General features: G+C 44.7%; 1 protein-coding gene across 2 annotated transcripts in view; it reads right to left on the bottom strand.

The window, feature by feature from the left end:
- The window catches only part of ATOSA (atos homolog A), a 47652-nt gene that overhangs the window by 21619 nt on the left and 7679 nt on the right, over positions 1 to 18354 (bottom strand). The window contains exon 1 of one of the 2 annotated variants that reach the window (XM_067003626.1): positions 13941 to 14088. The exons of the other annotated variant lie outside the window; for it this stretch is intronic. Within the exon in view, the coding sequence (XP_066859727.1) occupies positions 13941 to 14058 (118 nt within the window). The 5' untranslated portion in view covers positions 14059 to 14088. Of the gene's footprint in view, positions 1 to 13940; positions 14089 to 18354 lie in introns of those variants that run through there. 2 annotated transcript variants of the gene reach the window in all.

Below are 18354 nucleotides of genomic sequence, written 5' to 3'. Positions count from 1 at the left end.
GGACACCACAACCACCTACCGACCTTGCTGGGCCCCTCTCAGGGCTTCACATGCTGAGCATTTTGAGCCCTTCTTGAAGGCAAGGCTGGCCTGTTCACTTGCAGCCCTGATCCCCACTGATTTGGAGGGCTACTTTTAAGGGAGTACATGAAACACAGCTAATAATTACCTTTAAAATATGCTCTAAGACTGTCCCTGGAAAGTCTTCAGGCACCCATAACAGACGTTGAAGGCCACCAGCATAAAGCACTCAGATCCCTATCTCACTCGGTAGGAAGTTGAAGCCCAGCAAGCAGACAGCACGGAGTAGGAACTGCACAGTACGGGCTGCTCAGAGCGGCTGGATGCCAGCCCTGATGTTCGCCCACTCCCAGCTGCCCGGCCACCACTGGGCACTCACCTCCACCCCACGCTGCCCCCACGCACCCCTCCGAACCCAGACTGTGCTGCATTTCATTTATTTTCAAGTACGTTTGGTACGACCCCAGTGTCAATTTTTTTTTTTATTTCCCATCTCCTCCTAGCAAAGGCAATGCGAGGCATTTAAAAAAGCTACAGCTAAGGCTCTCTGGCCCTTCCCCCAAAACAGCTAACTCCGAATAGGTTTTATTATCTCACTTTTCCAAAAGTGGGTTAAAGGTAGTTCTGGGTTTTAAGAGTAAGGCAGGAATTCAAGAAACTACTGTAAAGGAAATGAAACACAATGTAAACATTTGACTAACAGCTTCTCTTCTGGAATTAGAAACACCTAAGGATGCTTCAGTTAACTAACTCCATGTTGTACTCCACTTCAAAGAAAGCTGCCCTTGAACCTCCGAAATCCATGATTTTCTGGATGTTGTGTCCATACGCTACAAGCCCATAATTATATCTGAAGTCACACAGCTTACAAGCCTTACAATATTAAGGTTTTAAGTATAATTTTAGATATCAAGAGTCAAAATCATAAGCTGACCTACTCCTTTCAAGAAACAAGCCATTAGCTAGGTTCACTTAAATTTAAGCAAATGCAATGACCTGATGACGCACCTTATTTTAGGGATATTCCTCTACACATTTTTTTTTCCTGCATTGAATCCTGTCTTAGTTCCTCATCGATCTTTGAGCCTAGAAAGCGTGACAGCCATTAAGAAAATTCTAGTATAGAAGTGCAACGCCTCATCTTACTTCTGCTGCCTTCTTTTGTTTTCTAGCGTATCGAGTTGAACCACTACCCAATTATCAAACAGTTCAGGTGGAGGCACGAAACGGTAGCACAGGAGTTTTAAATTAGGATTGATGTAGACCCTGCTCTTGTTCAAAGAAAATAGACTAGAAGCTATACAAGTGCTGGATCTGCTTAGTTCTGCATAGAAGAATAGGAAAAATTCATCTGCTTTGGTGTTCTTACAACAGGTTATAATCAGAAAACATAACCACACAAAATCTTGCAAGTAAGGGGTGATTTCTAAAAAGCAAGACATGGCTACGTGGCAGCTGATGAAGCTCCTCCGGAGCCACATAAATCCATCAGTACCGTCAGTACCGCCAGCTCCCCTCAGCCTGCAGCGCTCCCTGCACCTCCGTGTCACCGCGTCCCTACTGCACGCATCTCACAGCACTCAAAACTACTCTCAAGTCATTTTTTCAGCAAATGAAGTTATCAGAAAGACAGTGGGCTTAAAACTGGGCTGGACAAAAAGTACAATTCACAAAACGACTTTACCAAAACCTATTCAGGGTCAAACAGTTTAATGAGTAACAACATAAAAGCCAAGGGAAGAAAAGCAGTTACATTCATTTAAAACTCATTTTCTCTGCAATAATCTCAGAAACTAGTGCTCTGAGAGCACAAAATGCAGACTGGTAAACTGATCTGGGTGTTCCCATCTTGCTTCCTGCGCTTTGGCTGACATCCTATTTTGCCATCACTGTACAGCTTACTGAGTCAGTTCTCTTCTTCCAACTGTAACTTGCTATTTTTACCTAGCAACATCAGTTTAACCTGCTTCTTTTGACTTTTTGGCAATCAACCAACCTCTAGGTCCTACATCTGTATTTTGATCAGAGAAACTAACTTTATTTTCGCTTAACTGGGCAAAGAAAAAGAACAAATGATGTAAGCTCAACTGTTTCTTCCTCCAGAAGGAAATCACAAAAGGTGAAGCAGACTAACCGTTATGATTTCGTGGCCTGCATTTAATAGAAGAAAAGCAATACCTGAAGACAGGCAGCAAGTTTCAGACTCTTTTCAAATCCCAGTTCATTGAAGGGGGAGAGATCATATATTATAAAATACAGCTGTTCCACCGTATCCTAACAAAGGCAGGAGAGCCCTGGAGTGTCAGCATAAAGCTGTAAGAGCTCTAATGCTGACTTTTTAAAGGATGTTTTAGATTTTAAATTCAGGCAGGGTGGAGAAACAACACATAACACTTTTTGCTGATCCTTAGACTTAGCAGTCTACAGAATGGGTTACAAAAGATGCTACTTGTACTAACATGCTATAACCAGACAGGTAGTGAATGCAAAGAGGACTTCTGCCTCAGTTAATGCTCTTAATTAAACACAATTTTTGTTTTCCTTTATACTAAGACTTCCTAGATTGCCATTTGGCTAAACATGAACTGCACAAAATCTTATAATGTAATGAAAAAACATGCATGCCAGGAGCAGACTGAATAATTTCTAAGTTTTCCATTTGCTCTCTTCTAGCTCTACTTTTTCCCTTGGTTAGCTGATCGCTGCCTACATTAGGTATTAGAACAAACTGCGTGACTTGATAAACCTACCACTGAGACAGACCCTTAAAAAAACTGACAAAGCAATAGGATTTCTATTCTGCTGCAGTTCAGCAGCTCTGAACTGTTTTTCAGATATCTTTGTTAGTTCACAAAAGGTAAACGATTAGAAAACATCTCTTTCAGCACAGGTACATGTCACTAAAAGTATAGAATAAATGCTCAGTAGACTGTACAGCTGTAATTGGGAAGGAAGGAAGGTTTTCTATACAGCCTTCACTCAACATCAACACTGATTTACCATGCTCATAAATATGCAGATACAAATTTTGCAAGATTATATGGAAAAGAAATTACTGAACTGATCCTGTTTTAAGCTCACACCCTACTTCACAGAAGGGAGCAAGGGACCTGTGGAGAGGAGACCTAGACGAGCTTCAGTCTCCACCAGCACAGCATGCAACCTCAGCCAGCCAAGGTGGTTTGGGAGTGGAAGGAGCCGGGGAGGGAGGCAGTACATCACCCTAGAACAGAAAACACAGCCTCCTTAAGCTTACAGAATGTGAACATTTTTTCCTAAGGTGTTTCCCAGAAAATGATTAAGTTTTTTAATGTTAAAGCACAGATTTTCCTACATCAGATTTCTAAATATACATTCAAGCTTTTTTCAAACTTCCTTCACCACTCACTTCTGATGAAGGCAACCTTCTTGGAGGGACGAGGCCTCGTCCTTCGCCAAGGCCTCCCTAGCCAAACAGACTCTGGAGATGAGGACGATGATGGCTGATGAGGAGCTTCACTACCAGAACTCACCAATTCAAGAACCAACTGAGCAGCAGCGCAGCGATACAGCCGAGGGCACACAGACTGAAGGCTTTCACTGACCTGCTCAGCTTTCTGCTAGCTGTAAATACCATTCTGTAGAGGCTCCATATCCGCAGCTTTCTTTTCAATGGAAGCCCAACATGAATTTACAATGAAAAAGCACGCGTACTTGGCCAGGCCTCACCTCTTTCTGAAGGCATAACATCCATATGACAGTTGCAGCAGTTGAGTACCGGGAGGTCTAATTCCATTTGAAAGCCAAGACTCCCCTCCCATTAAACAGGTTGACAGCAGTTCTGCATTAAATTCTGGCTGTGACTGCATTTTTATAATACATAAATAAAAATGGATGCCAGAAATTTTATCTGAGGCCTTAAACACAATACAGTTCAGGACTGCACACATAAGTTTTCTCTTCAATTTGTTTAACAATCAAGCTTGACTAAGACTCAACTATTTGCAGACCTGCAATATTTTATACAGAGATTGATCTAAAGATGTAAAACAGCAATTTGTGATAATAAATCACTCTTATGTTACTTGGAAAAAAAACACTGGACTGTTGTTTAAAAAAACCTACGGTAGGTATTTCAGTACTTACGATAGCTGCCAGAGCAGCCCTCTACTTAAACCACTACATGTTTGTATCTTGTGCTGCCCAGATTTCTGCTAAAATGTTGTTCTGCAGTTTACTGCTCCATATCTTTACAATATATGAAAGTATCTTTGAGAACAGCATTCATAGTCATGTAGACAGGCCAGAAACGCCTTTTTTTTTTTTTAAAAAAAAAAGATTCCTCACTAACACTAAAAATCATCTTTGAGATATTTCAGGCTTTAGTTCATCACCTTAGGTAATTACAGTTCTTAGAAACTTTGACAATATAATTTCAAGTGCTTTTGTGGTTATTTTACTGTTAATTCTAATAACATTTCTTTTCTGAGAGGAATGTAAAGCGCCTTCAGCTCTCAAGATTTTGAGTGAATGATTCGGAAGAATCATTAAGGGGCTGAACAAACCTGAAGCGGGAGCACATAAAGCTCCTGATGGTGACTGCCATCTATGCAGTGTGCAAGTGTGTCTCACTGTCTCAAACACCTGGTATTACATAAGAGAAAAATGCCACAGACACCCAAGCTGGTATTTTTCTTCCCTATGGTCACTGCAAGAAAAGAACCGTTACAAAACATGACATTTGCTTCAGACTGTTGCCAGGCTTCTTAAAAATAAACCAGAGCAAATTCATGAAGTTCAACATGAAAGCAAAACACCCAACACTGACTCATTTTTGGGTGGACTCAACAGGGATGCCACAGCTGTGAGAAGCAGGGAAATCCCTCTGAAAGAAGAGCCATGTGACTTACAGGATCGCACGTTACGGAAAACCTTAACCAAGCTCTCAGCCTTCACAGCAATCCTGTTGTCAGAGCAGGGGGCATTTTGCAAGTTCCGAAGTGCTGGCCTTGGAAATGGTGTCACACTCCAAAAACTTCACCGATCACTAGCCCCTCACCTGCACAAACTGTAAGGTGCCAACAAGCCCAACTGGGGAGCGGTTACAGCCACTTTCCTCAGACCAAAGTCTACTGACTTTGAACTCCCAGGGGAGCAGCAATATGTAAACCAGACACCCCTGCTACATCCTCCTTGCTTTTCCTCTCTTGAAACATTCCTTTTTTTTCAATGGGCAGAAAGATACAAGAATGCAGTTTCCAAGACTACTGAGGAACTGCTTGCACGTTGAAAATCTCCTTAAATTTATGCACCAGTATCTATTTCTAATAGATACTGTAATTTCTCAGTTTTACTGTGGTGTGCCTTAAAAAACAAACCAGTAAGCCAGAGAAGGATGTGGGACGAGGGAAGGGCAGTTATTCTGGGAAAAACCACTTATGACCTAGTCCACTTTTTTGGTAAAAGTAGTCTACTCTATTACAAGGCTATTAAAAAACTGACTGGGGCCTCCCATATGCACGATTAGTATGTCACTTCTTCAGGGGCAGGAATTCTTATCCTCACCTGGATCTAACACTTCTCCTAAACTTCTGGTATTATTAGTAGCACCACGAATTTGATAAGAGTGCAAAAGAGGTGCTACCAGCAACTCACCAACGCCTCAGGAAGCTGTGCAGCAGCACCTTCTCTTAGGGGCCCCAACAGGAGACTTCAAATATTCTGTCGTCTGACAGGAACCTATAAAAACTACAACGCAGTGTCATGGATGAAAGAAGCACTGAAAACACCCACACTTGTGCTTGGTTCAGCTGATATCCCTGTCCCAGTTAACCCATCCAGAATATCTAGATATTAATTTGCCTTATTTTTTAAAATTCTAGGGGAAATGACAGTCTGTGCAGCTTTCCACAAGGCTTAAAAGATCCTGTGCCAGGAATTAAAAACTGTCGACTGCTCGGGCAGTAATGTACTTTTATTCCAGTCCAAACCATCACAATAGTCATTGCACATGCCTAGCCTTATTCCATCTGTGCAAGTACCAAATAGCTTGATGGATACAGGTTTTGTCCCTCTCTCAGGCAGTCTGAAGAATCACCAGGAGCCTGGCTGTGTGACAGCTATCTTGTTACAGTTCAGATTTACTTCAAGATTTAAGAACACAAACCCCCTAATGAAACTGTGGAGCACTCAGATGTTGTTAGGCTTCCTGTGCACAAACACACACGCCTTGGAAAGTACCTTTTTGAAAACCGGACCCACTTGAGCACTGCAATTTAAGAAACACTTGTTTGCTTAAAAACTGCAAGCATCTGCTTTCCCTCTGCCCTTCATTCAGCCAGCCCGCAGTGCAGCTTGGAAGGCTCCCATAAACATCCCTGCCACCCGGCACCTCGTGGAGCAAAACAAGCTCCTGACAGCCCTAGACACGAGACACTCGCCTGAAGCGCTAAAATTAACACTACCAGAGCACGAACAACAGCGGTGTATTCACAACAGAGCTGTTCAAAACACTTCCCCCTCCTGGAGGGGGGCAGCATGTTGAGACTGACCATGGCTGCCAGTGCGGCGTGGGCCCGGCGACAGCGGCCCCGCGGGCTCTGACCTCGAGTCACCCATCAGCCCTGGCCTCCGCACCGAGTTTATTGCTTGCACGTGTGTTTTGTAACAGCCTGTACCGCATATTCTTAGAACATACTTTCCAGAGAACCTCAGGGACAGGGCTCACCCTTCCACTCAGCACCACTCCCAACCCCCCAGCAGCAAGCAGGATCCCCCGGCTCCTCCAGACAATGCAGCGCTTGGGACAGCGGCCGGGGCTCCGACACTGACCAGGGGTCCGAACTCTGCACTCGCACACACTAAAATCAAGTGACCTGTGAGTCAAGATGCAGAGCAGGGAGTTACAAGGAAAACAAAACACTACGCTAAAAATAGCATGAACAAGAATCAAAGCTTTTATCCATTCCAGGCTCGAGGTCCTCCATGGGCTCTTCTGTATTTTGTGCAAAAACAACAGACATAAGCAACGAGACGAACAAATAAAACCAAGCTTAGCTCCTCCTCCATAACTTACAAATACGTGTAACCAAAAGTACCCAACAGGGGGAAAAAATGTGTTGAGTTTGAAAGCGAACAGAAAATTTACAAAGTAAATATACAACACAACTTAAATCAGAAGATGTCAAAATGACTTTTTTTTTTAAAAGGAGAAAATGCTCTAAAGCCATCTGCAGCTCAGAAACATCAGAAAGTCTTTATCTGCTACACACTGGCTACTAGCAGTTCAGGCATCAAAGATTTGCCCACTTGTCAAGTTCAATAGCCACAAGTTACTATGAATGCCAGAGCTGAGCATCGGACCAAAAAAGCCCCCCCCCAAACATCACAAAATCGAAGTACCTGGCAGCCATGTTCATTTTGCCAATCTCTACATCACCAAAAAGGATTGTGCAGAGATCTTCTGATACAAATCCATAAGGAAAATAAGTTTCATTATTTTGAAGCATCCACATCACATAATTTTGTTGTATTATCTCTTCCTTTAAAGAGGAGATGAAAAGTGATGTATAGAAGATTATAATAAACACATTTTAAGTTTTAAGAATATATGACTATTAGGAATATATGACTACATTGACTATTGCTTTTAACAGCAGGTTTTTGCAGTCATTTATCTTCAAGAACTGATATAAAACATAGTTGAGAGATTCTCAGCATCGAACGTTTTATTCTCATCAACTGAACTAGTGGCTAATCTTGAAAGGACCAGAACCTGACATAGGGATCCAGGCATAAAGCAACTCACCCTCTTCACCCCCAGAAAGAACGTGAAATTGAGTTCACTAGACTCTTCTTGCTGAGCTGACCATCCTGTGTGCGACCCTAGCAAATAGCATTTAGAGAGTAAAGCATGGATGGGATCACACTAGACACGTGCTTTCACATCTTTTGGATGGTCTCTGCACCCCTTCACATGCTTCTGGGAGCTCCTGCAATGCCAGGCGCAGGTCACTGCCCCAAACAGCCCCTTCCCCGATGTGCAAAAAGGGACCCCTGGCACCCTCTGGCTCCTGGCTGGGGAGCCACACTGCACCCACATCCTCAGTGTGTGCATTTTGACAGCTATGCCTCAAGTTTTCCTCAGAGATGAGTTTTTTCTAGACCAGGCTGGGACGAAGCTATAAGCACTCCCTGCCAGTGCCGAGCTCGGGCTGGGCACAGCCAATGCCACCGCCCAGCAGCACCTCATTTGCCTGCTCTGGGCAGCACCCATTGCACCCACATTTCTCATGGAATCCATCACTGAAAACAAGCGTGCAAAAGACATAGAAGCATCCAGCCTTATGAAGAAGGTATGTATGGCTGGTGCCTAGCAGGAAAACATTTTCCTGTTGTATTTTTTGACTCTCAATACATCTTTTTGCATTCCTCTGCTGAATTTTTTTTTTCCCCATAACAAAAGACTTTTTTTTTTTTTTTTAAACTTTTGCACCATCTTCCATGGCTTGCCATCATTCCTGTTGTCTCTCACTATTGCAGTTAACGTTTGCTTCCAATTAGCTTCCAACACTAATTTCCTTCACAGATGAGTTGGGAGTTTCAAGACCATTAATTACTTGGACTTCACAAGTTACCCTACAATTGGGAAGCACACACATGGTGCAAAACAATGCCAAAACCCCAGTTTATCAGTATTATCCCTTGTTTCCTTACAACCCTCCCTGTTGGAAGCCCTTGATTCTGTGTGATAGTTGCATAAGGTCTGAGGTGAGGACAGTCTTTTTTTCCATGTTTGTACAATACATAGCAAAATACAGCCCTGGGACCTGAACGTGCCTCTTAATTTGTATCCCAGATAACAAATACTAACCACCAGGTAAGAATTCCAGGAATTTGCTTCCCTTCTCTTTGGAAGTAATATTATGTCTGAGGAGGCTGAAGAAGTCCCTGGTCCATTCAGGTAATCAAACACAGCAACATGATAATGCTCTCTGCAAATGCAGTTTGAGAACATACAGGGTAGGTACACTTGTCTATAAAGGACTGTCTTCACTCTATGGAGAAGAAGCCACTAGCACAATGTAAGATCTGCAGCCAAAAACGTACCTCACAAAAACAGCAACAGCTGAAGAAACTACTTATTTTTGAGAGCACTGATAAAAACAGGCTTACAACAGGTTGTTTATGCTTTATAAGAAGTGACTCACATGCAGGAATACTCACAGATTTTGTCTGTGGCTTTCCCCGGGGAACAAACTAAAACCTGCTTCAGAAGCACTTTTCTCCAGCAGTTTCAGTGCTGTGAAGTTTAGTCTACACAAATGCCCTTTCGGGAACCCTGCTCTAAAAAGAGATCTTGCACATTCTAGTTCTAATTTAACTTGGAAGTAGGAACAGGAACTGTAGAATGACTTTGCTATAGCACATAGGAAAGGTAACACTTGTCCTTCTAGCATCCTGCTCAAAACAGCCAGAGGCCAGCACCTTTGCAAAAAGAGCACAGACAGAGGAAACCTGCAGCAGTATTTCTTCAGAATACTCTGTCTTTACCAATGCACAGCCGCTGTGGAACTTTTTTGTATCACCAAAGGGGCACAGAAGGTCCTACCTTGTCCAGTGGTCAGAGCTTCAAACCCGTCACCACCACCACCCCGTCCCTGCCTTGGCCACAAATGAAAAGCCACATCCATCCCATAAGCTACAGGTTCTACCTTGCTCCTCTGCACCACACCCACACCAAAGCCAGAGTCCCCTACCTCCTCCTCCTCCCTTTTCCCCTTGCAATGCCCTTCTTATAGCAATAGGTCATTTTCATATTAAGTTAAATGAGAAGGATTCAGATGGATCTGCTCAGATTATCACCTTCTGTATTTAAACTAATACTTTCACCGCCAGGCATTTTAAAGTATGCTGTACATTAGACATGTTTCAGAACAATCTTACAGGAACCAAAACACACAAGGTCTCTAGGAATTCATATCCACATTCTCTGAGTTTATGTTTTCTTCTCCAGCTGGTCTGCTTTGCCGTTTAAAATTTATTTTAAAGTCATAAAACCAACAAGTCATCTTCAGTTCCATAAACTTTGCTAAAAATGGAAAAATGTGTTAGTTACCATGGGAACAGTGAGGAGTCGCTAGGTCAGGATGCAGAGAACTTCTCTTGTTCTGTTTGATCATTTGCATCAGAAGTTCAGCCATCTGTTATTAACTATTTAACAACAGCTGCACTTGTTATCTCTGGTGCCTGCTATTTAAGTTTGCAGAACCTATTGCCCCACCTTCAGCCCTTTTGTGAACTCCTAATTAACGTGAGTTTAATTCATCTGAGGGTTCAGTTTTGTTTTCTTCCAGGTAGGATGATCACTATTACTAGCCTTAGCTTGCTGGTCAATATTCTCCTTTCTCAGTAAGGGAAAGGCATACGCTTGTGCAGACACCCTCCTGGAAGTAGCAGCTTTATTGGTAGAGATGTCAGCCTGGAAAGAATTCTATCGGAGGGTAGATGTGGCTCTATCCCTCCCGTTTCAGCACGCCCCACTACATTACATTCACCAGTTCCACAGCATCCCTCGATCTTCCATACCTCATCTCCTCCACACTGCAGAAGAAACTAGCTTTGTAAGTTTACATCAGAATACGAACAGTGTAGACTCAGCTGTGTGTTACTACAAAAGAAATACTGCCTTGTATCCTCTAATGAAATCTGGAATACATTCATCTACCAGCTGCATACGCTAAGAAAGCAAAAACTTAGCTCTCATATTTGCAAGCTTGAAGTCTGTAGTTGAAATCTTTTCCCTTGACCTCACTATCTTCATTCAAATCCGTGTGACCTAAAATGAAGTACTGACTCTTTCTGAATCTAGTCCTAGGGCAGCTGGCCAGACTTGTTGCTCTTCACTCACCGTGCTCTCAAAAGAAAATTGGAGGCTACACACTGACAAAAAGGGAACAACATACAACTGTTTTTCTTTTACTGTTCCTAAAGCTACTTAACAGAAAGAAAAAAAAAAGAAATCAGTACTGCTAGGAACGCATACCAGGCCTTCAGCAGGAAGTCCTTGTTTCAGTCATTTAACGAGAAAGTACTGTGCCACATATACCAAAGCGTTCTGTTTACAGGTACAAGGTACAGGTACAGCCAGCAAAGCTCAGACCCCCAAACTTAAAGTGAAGGAAAAAAAGTTTTAAAGTACTTACGTGGGAACAGAGAGAGAGAGCATTGCAAAGTATCAGAAGGCTAAATCACACATCCAAATAACAAGACAATATTTTCCAGTCTAGTCTTTCGCTCAGATAGCGGCACACCAGCAACCTGATACCTGCACTAGCAATCTCAGTGAAGCAAGAACTGGTGCAAAGACAGCAGGGGCTAAGATGCCTTCGCAGATTCTACTGAGATGAGAGATTTGGTAGATGAACATACAGGTGCAAAGGACAGATCTAATACAATTGCAATGGCTTAGAGCACCATGTGATAGTGTATCACAAGAAAACAAGATTTCATTACTTCTGGTGCCAAAGAAGAAGATACAAATAAACAGGCTAGACTATCTTAAAAGGTTTCTCTTTGGCCATGTTCAGGAAAAGTATACGTTAAGAGATGCTCAACTTCCCAAGTGAAGGCTTTGTGAATTACACCCAGGGCAGCTTTCTGACCATCAAACCGCGTCTAACTCCAGAGATTTGGTTCAACTCCAAGAAGCTATCCAAACACTGATGGCACATCTAAGCCCAAGATAAATACAGCCACACTGAGGAGGAACTGTTAAGCACATTTTCTGTCTACATGTGAGCATGTGAGGCACTTACTAATGCTGTTGGGCTGCCTTTTTTTTTTCCAGAATACCTGAAAAACAAGAAAGTGAGAAACAAACCAAAAAGTGCAAATGCACTGTTAATAACAAAGTTTTAAAAGAATATTCACAAGGAGAAGAGATAGAAACACTCAAGAATTCAAGAATTTTATTTTAATGGACAACACATGAAACAGTAGATACGTAGTATGTGGGTTAAGCAGGAGCTGATACTCTTGGAACTTTATTACAACCACCACGTCAGATAGAAATCACACCTACAAGCTGGAAATTTTTGCAGCACTGCTGCTAGAACAGAACTAACTATCCAGTTACTTTAAAAAAACAGAAAAAAGCATAGGTCTTGTTAGGAAGTATCCTCAGGTGAGGAAATGTAGATTATGAATCCCATTATTTTATCCAAAATAAAGACAAAACAAAAACCCCATGTAAAATCTGACCTGTAGAACTGTAGTTTGTTTCTGCATTCATCTTCTCTTTAAGCTTTCTTACTTCATCTCTCAAAACTCTTTGATGTTACAACCTGTTCATCGCCATCTAAGCGGTGGGTAATTTATCTTGTGGAACTCTGTCAGAACATGTTTGACCACCCAAAATCCTCCTCCTAGCTAGTGAGGCTATGTTCAGCTTCAGGAGGTTTCTTTCAGTATTTGCAGTCCAGATTATTTAGAGCATGGAGTGGAGGAAAAGAAGTAAGGCTAGCAGACCAAAGGCAGAGAGTATACTTCTTCATCAGAAACGCAAGGATCTCAGAAAGAACAGAGATGAAATTGATGATGAAGTAGCATGAAGCTCCTCAGGTAATTTTTCCAATGCTATTAACCTTCACCTACAAGGCCTGCCCTTAAGTGGTTAAACAGTAACCTGCAAAAGTAAAAAAGTTACAAAAGAGACAATACATACTTCTCATTGAAAAAGGTCTGGGAGAATGGCCAGGCCCACAGAATTGTTTTAAACTTTATTTAGAGGGATACATGAGAACATTACAACTCTCAAGCTGTGCAAGAGACTGCTCATTTTAAAATGGACATCAGAGCCTAATACTGAATTTTGAACGTGTAAAAAGAGATTTTGATAGTTTTAGAATAGAGCTGTCTCTCACGGCACAATTTGGCTAGTAACAAGTAAGCCACATTGTTAGGCCTTAACAGTTTTCTCATAGCCAAAATTTAAAGTCTTAACAGAGTCTCATAAGTTTGTCTCCCCCTCTCCTAATACGAGGTCATTTGCTGCACAGGTGCAAGGTAGCAGATGTTAAATTAACACATTTAAAGCTTAATATATGCAATAATAATGACGTTTCACTGTCCTCTCAAAAGTTCTTTACTACTCCTTCAAGCAGATGGAAAGAAGTATTCCCATGCAAGCCACGGGGGCACACTGTGGGGTCCCCCCTCGCCCCATAGCAGGAGGGGACCACCTCAAGTCAGAGGGGCGGCTGACCTACACGAGAGCTCCGGTACCTCGGAGGAACAGAAGCCAGCCCTACATGCTGGATGAAACGCACGTAGCCAGTCTGAACAACATTTGCATTAGTAGAGGATGTGTTTGCAATAAAAAGGAATAGGTAATGCTTAGTTCAGCGCTGAATTCAGTGTGTTATTTAATTAGCTTCACAGACAGCACAGAGGTGAGCCGTCAGTAATCAGCTAACTAAAAATACGCGGTTTTGGCTGCCCCCAAAGCTGACATTTCTGCATCAGCTTCATTTGCCCCAAGACGAACGAGCGGTGGCAGCGGACCGGTAACACTTCTGTGCGGTGTTCCCAGCAGAAAACAAAACTCGCCGAGTTTCCTCCCGCGGGAGGAGGAGGAAGGAAGCCCGACCTCCACAGACGACGCCGGTAAGGTTGGGGGGCTGCGGGGCAGAGGCGCTGGACCGCCCGCGGCCGGGACGAGGCGAGCTCGGCCCGGCGGCGCCACGAAGGGCTGCGGGCAGCCCCGGCGCTGCGCTGCCCGGCTCCCGGAGCCCCGGCCCGGCCCCCCCGCAGCCCGACCGGCCGGCGCCGCGCCCGCGGGGCCAGCTGCTAGGCTGCCCCTTCCCCTGCCGGCCGCGCGGCGAGGCTGCAAAGCAAGAGACGGCTCGCGGCGCCGCGGCCCCCCGCCGCCCCGCACCCACCTGCGCCGCGCAGCCCTTTGTCCCCGCCGCACACCATCCCGGCAGCGCCCGTGCCCGGCGGCCGCCGCGGGGGCGCGCAGCGGGGCGCGCGGCCGGCAGGCAGAGTAGGGGCGCGCATAGCAACAGCGGCCCGCGCCCATTGGCCCCGCCGCCGCCTGCCCCCGCCCCCGGGCACGGCGGGAGGGGCGGGGCGGGGCCGGGACGCGGCGGGGGGGGCGCGGGGACGGCGCTGGGGGCAGCCTGACGGGAGGGCGCCCCCGGCCCTGAGGCGCCGCCTCCCGCCTCGCCCCGGGGAGCCGGGCGGAGGAGCCCGGAGCCGGGCTCCACAACCGCCTCAGGTTCACCGCGGCGATCCAGAGCGGGGAGAAAGGGCCGCTCGCCTCGCGCCGAGGTCCCCCGCTGCGCTGCCCCCGCAGCACACGGCCTCTGCGGGACTCAGGCAGGCACTCCGTCCCGCGAAGGCTGCGTGCACGGCTGCCTCTGAGCAGTTGGGCTATTTAAAGATCGCAGATACAGATAACGCCTTACAGAAAGCTATATGCAAAACATCCAGCTTCGTTAGTCGCTGACATTCAAGCTTCCTGTATATTTTATTTGTTTGCTTTCCAAGTATTTTTATTTCATGGAACATTTACTTCTGCAAAAACACAGTAGTTTACACAGTCGCCTAAAAAAGCAGCCTCGAGTTTCCTCACTCAAGCACCCCCCTGGCCTTTCCGAAAAGCACTCGGCCCCTTTCTGTGAAGCTGTTACCCACGAGGTACAGGAGGAATAGGACGGCTAAGAGGAGTGTTTATCGCACCGGTAAACCCAGCACGAGCACGAGTTTGGCTAGCAGGAGGCAGGAGCCACAACCCTGAGTCAGTTCCCAGGTGGGACAGGCAGAGGCAGCACCACCGAGGGTCCTTTCCACACCTGGTGCTCTGCAGGTGCAATAAAAGCAGGACAGCACATTGGCACAACAGCTTTTAGGTTTGCTGTCCTAAGCCAGCTGTTGACAGGCAGAGCTGAGCTCTGCACATGTTGGTGGAAGAACACCCCAGAAATGACTGCATCTAGCCTAATAAAACACCGATAGTGACTGAATTTAAGAGAACACTGCAATACACACAGATACGCACAGGACTTTATCCTAAGCTGCGCATTACACCATCAGAAAGCGTCTGCACTTAGAATTCTAATAATACCCTTGCAGCTTTAATACCGTGCAAAGTGACTGGTAATAAGCAAGATAAAGGGACTGTATGTTAACACCCCTTCCATCACAAACAGGACAGCACCTATAAAACTGAAAACGATGGGGCCTTGACAAGAATTTGATTCCAACACAGGCTTCAGGAATAAGCAGCCCTACACATTTCCCAAAGCAGAAAATCCCAGCCAAGTGCGGTTCATCTCTGCATCAACTCAACTACGTATCAATTAAGAGGCACTTACCAGCAGACATAATTGGCACTAGCCCTACGTTAGGAAAGACACCCAGCCTCAACCTTCGGAGGGCCGTGCCAAAACACAGGATGTCCATTAACAAGGCATTTGAGAAAAACAGCCCAGCTGGGCCTCCAGCCCCGCCGTCCTCAGGAAGAGCGACGTGAACACATGACCCCGAGCAGCCGAGCACAAGTGACTTCAGGGCACCTTGTGTTTACTCAGCCCAGTTGCAGAGACAGCACAAGCTAAAAACAAAAGCACACTTCTAACAACATGTCCTTTGTTTTAAACAATCGCTTGGGATTAAATTATTCATCTGCAGAACACAAAAAAGTATCTTTTAAAGCAAGAGCCAGAGAGGAGGCAGTCTGCAGAAGCCCTGAGGACCCCGGGACCTTCCCCAGTGCAGCATGAGGCACAGCAGGCACCACCTCACACACCCCATGCCAACCTCCCCTCCGCTGCTCCACACTGCCAGCAGCTGGTAAAAGCCACCACAAGTTTCTGCTTCGTTCATGTAATTCTGGAAACGCACAGCTTTTCCAGTTTGCTTTATTAGCAGCTGGGTGTTAGCCCCCTCTTTACAGCCACATGCAACCCTTGGGTAAGGCCTCTCAGCCAGCTCTTCTGCCTTCCTCTTCTCCCTCTGCCACTCTCCAGTTCACCACCATCATCACTCCCCAGCTTTTTCATCCAATGTCTGTCCACAGTTCCTCTCCTTGAGGGAAACAGCGAAATTCACTGGCATAAAGCTGTTGTTGAGGAGGTAACATTAAGCAGAGGGCCCCATTTCTCCTCCTCCCACCCCCAAGATATTCTATTTCTCACAACAAAGCAGAGGTCGGTTCTGGATGCTTACCACACATGCTAAGGGGCTGACAAGATGCTCCATCCACAATTTTAATTTATGTATGTTCTCACTTTTTCTGATGTTTATAAAGTCAAATTTCATAGGTGAGAAAGGTTACATATTGTTTACAGAGCATCTAGGGAAGCTGAAAGAAGATGCTAACAGTTTCACCATGATTTTAAAAGGAAAAAGTATCAATGCATAGCATAAAGCTGCTCAAAACTTCAAACTGGAAGCTTAACTGAGGATGAATTGAGCTAGTTTATAAAAAACACAGCCAAAACAGAAATCTGAAGGCCATTATATATTCTGGGATGGGATGAAAGAACGTAAGATGCGTTTCAAGCATCACCACTTAACCTTTTCTAATTGATTCAAAATATTTTCTCACAGAAACTCTTGTAAAGTCAGTGCGACTATGTGTAGGAAATGACCAAAGGCAGTACAAAAATAGCCAATTTTAATGAACTTCACTCCGTGTAAGATGAGGCAGGTGTGTATTCTAGTAGTTTTACTCTGAATGCATTCAACTTTTTTCCCTTCACCTTCCTCAGCCTTCCAGCCCCTCACACGAACATGGACTTACCCTTCGCATGCTCTTTTAAAAATGAATCTCCACTGGAAAACTTTTCTAGTATTATCAACTATTCCTCCTGCCTCCGCTTCATAAACTGGCTACTTGTTTTCGCTCATTCACTTTTTAACAGCATGAACATGACTAAAACGGGTCTTCCACACCTTCCTTGCATTAGTGTGGTGTAAGCAGCTACCGGCCTGAACACCTGACAAGGAGTACTGCTAGTAGGGTAGTTTTCGTAACTGTCAGTATCCAGCCCTTTTCCCCACTCCTAGTTCTCCAGATACTTTGTTTCTCACAGCCTCTTCATGGCAAACAAAGTGTCTCTGCCCATTTGAATGGCTTACTATTCAAAGGACGAAGCTGAGTTTCCATCTCAAAGCAAAGCAAAACAAAGCCATGCTTCATTAAAAGGCATCCGAAGTGGGAAGCTTGGCATAGCAAATTCGCATAAAGAGTCTTGTTTAAAAAAATTTACAGAAAAGATTTGCTTTTGAGCGGTATAAGAGTCGATACTGATCCCCCTTTGACCTAACCATGCACTCCCAGTTCATGCTGGTCCTGACAACTTTGCTCTAGTCAGTTCCTACCAGTAGGAAATTCCCCCTCTACTCCACATCGCTGGAATATTTATTAAAGCTCTCCTCTTCCTGATCCATCAGTCCTCTCTTTCCCCCAAGTCAAGCTACTTGGTAAGAATTAAAAGCCAAACTAAAAGCTGTGATTAACAAGGGCAAGCAAACAGGAGGCATCAACCCAACGTATCAAAAAGTCACTATGCTAACACAGAAGTTATGTCCTCAGTGACTAGTCACCACAAACATTTACTCAAGTGTTTTTCTTAACCACCCTCTGCCCCTCCAAATCTGCAGACAAAGCTTTCTACCAAGCTTGCTGGCCTGCTTGAAAGTGCAAATTTTAATCATGGTTGCACTTGGGCTAGTGCCATGGCAGGGAACCAAGAGCAATACCTGGTTGGGGAGAAGGGCTTCCATACTCTGAAGAAGAGCATGCTGACCATGACAGCTCTTCTTGCATCTCTCCTCCTCTTTCTCCTGACCCTCAGAAGAAGTCCCCACACTGGCACACCACACCACCACCTCCCCCGGTGGTACTGACCATGCTGTGGGTATAAGCTAACACTCACCATCTTCAATTCTTCATTGAAGTCCTCTTTCTCCCCTTGCTGTACCTAATGACAAGATGATACTTGCACAGCGCCCTGAGAAAGAAGCTTAATTTATTGCAGCATAGGGAACTGTGAAACATGCCCTAGAAATCTTGAAGACTCATCAGTGGGCAAAAGGAATCCCTGCATGCACAGCACCTGTAATAGGTTAAACTAGTACAAGCAGTCACCCGTGTCTCACTAAGGAATTTCACAATCTACAATAGACCTACTTACCCACCTGATTCCCAGAAATCCCAATGGAAAAAGTCATCAACTTCACAGGATGCACAACATAAAACTGAGGACACGGCACACATGCAACCAGAGAGGCCTTATTTCAGAAAGTTCTCTTTACTTCAGGATACATTTTTATTATACCTCAGAA

The sequence above is a fragment of the Anser cygnoides genome, chromosome 11 (genome assembly GCF_040182565.1).
Source record: "Anser cygnoides isolate HZ-2024a breed goose chromosome 11, Taihu_goose_T2T_genome, whole genome shotgun sequence".
Taxonomy (NCBI): domain Eukaryota; kingdom Metazoa; phylum Chordata; class Aves; order Anseriformes; family Anatidae; genus Anser; species Anser cygnoides.
Note: the sequence above shows the minus strand (reverse complement) of the source record. Positions and strands in the feature narration are given on the sequence as shown.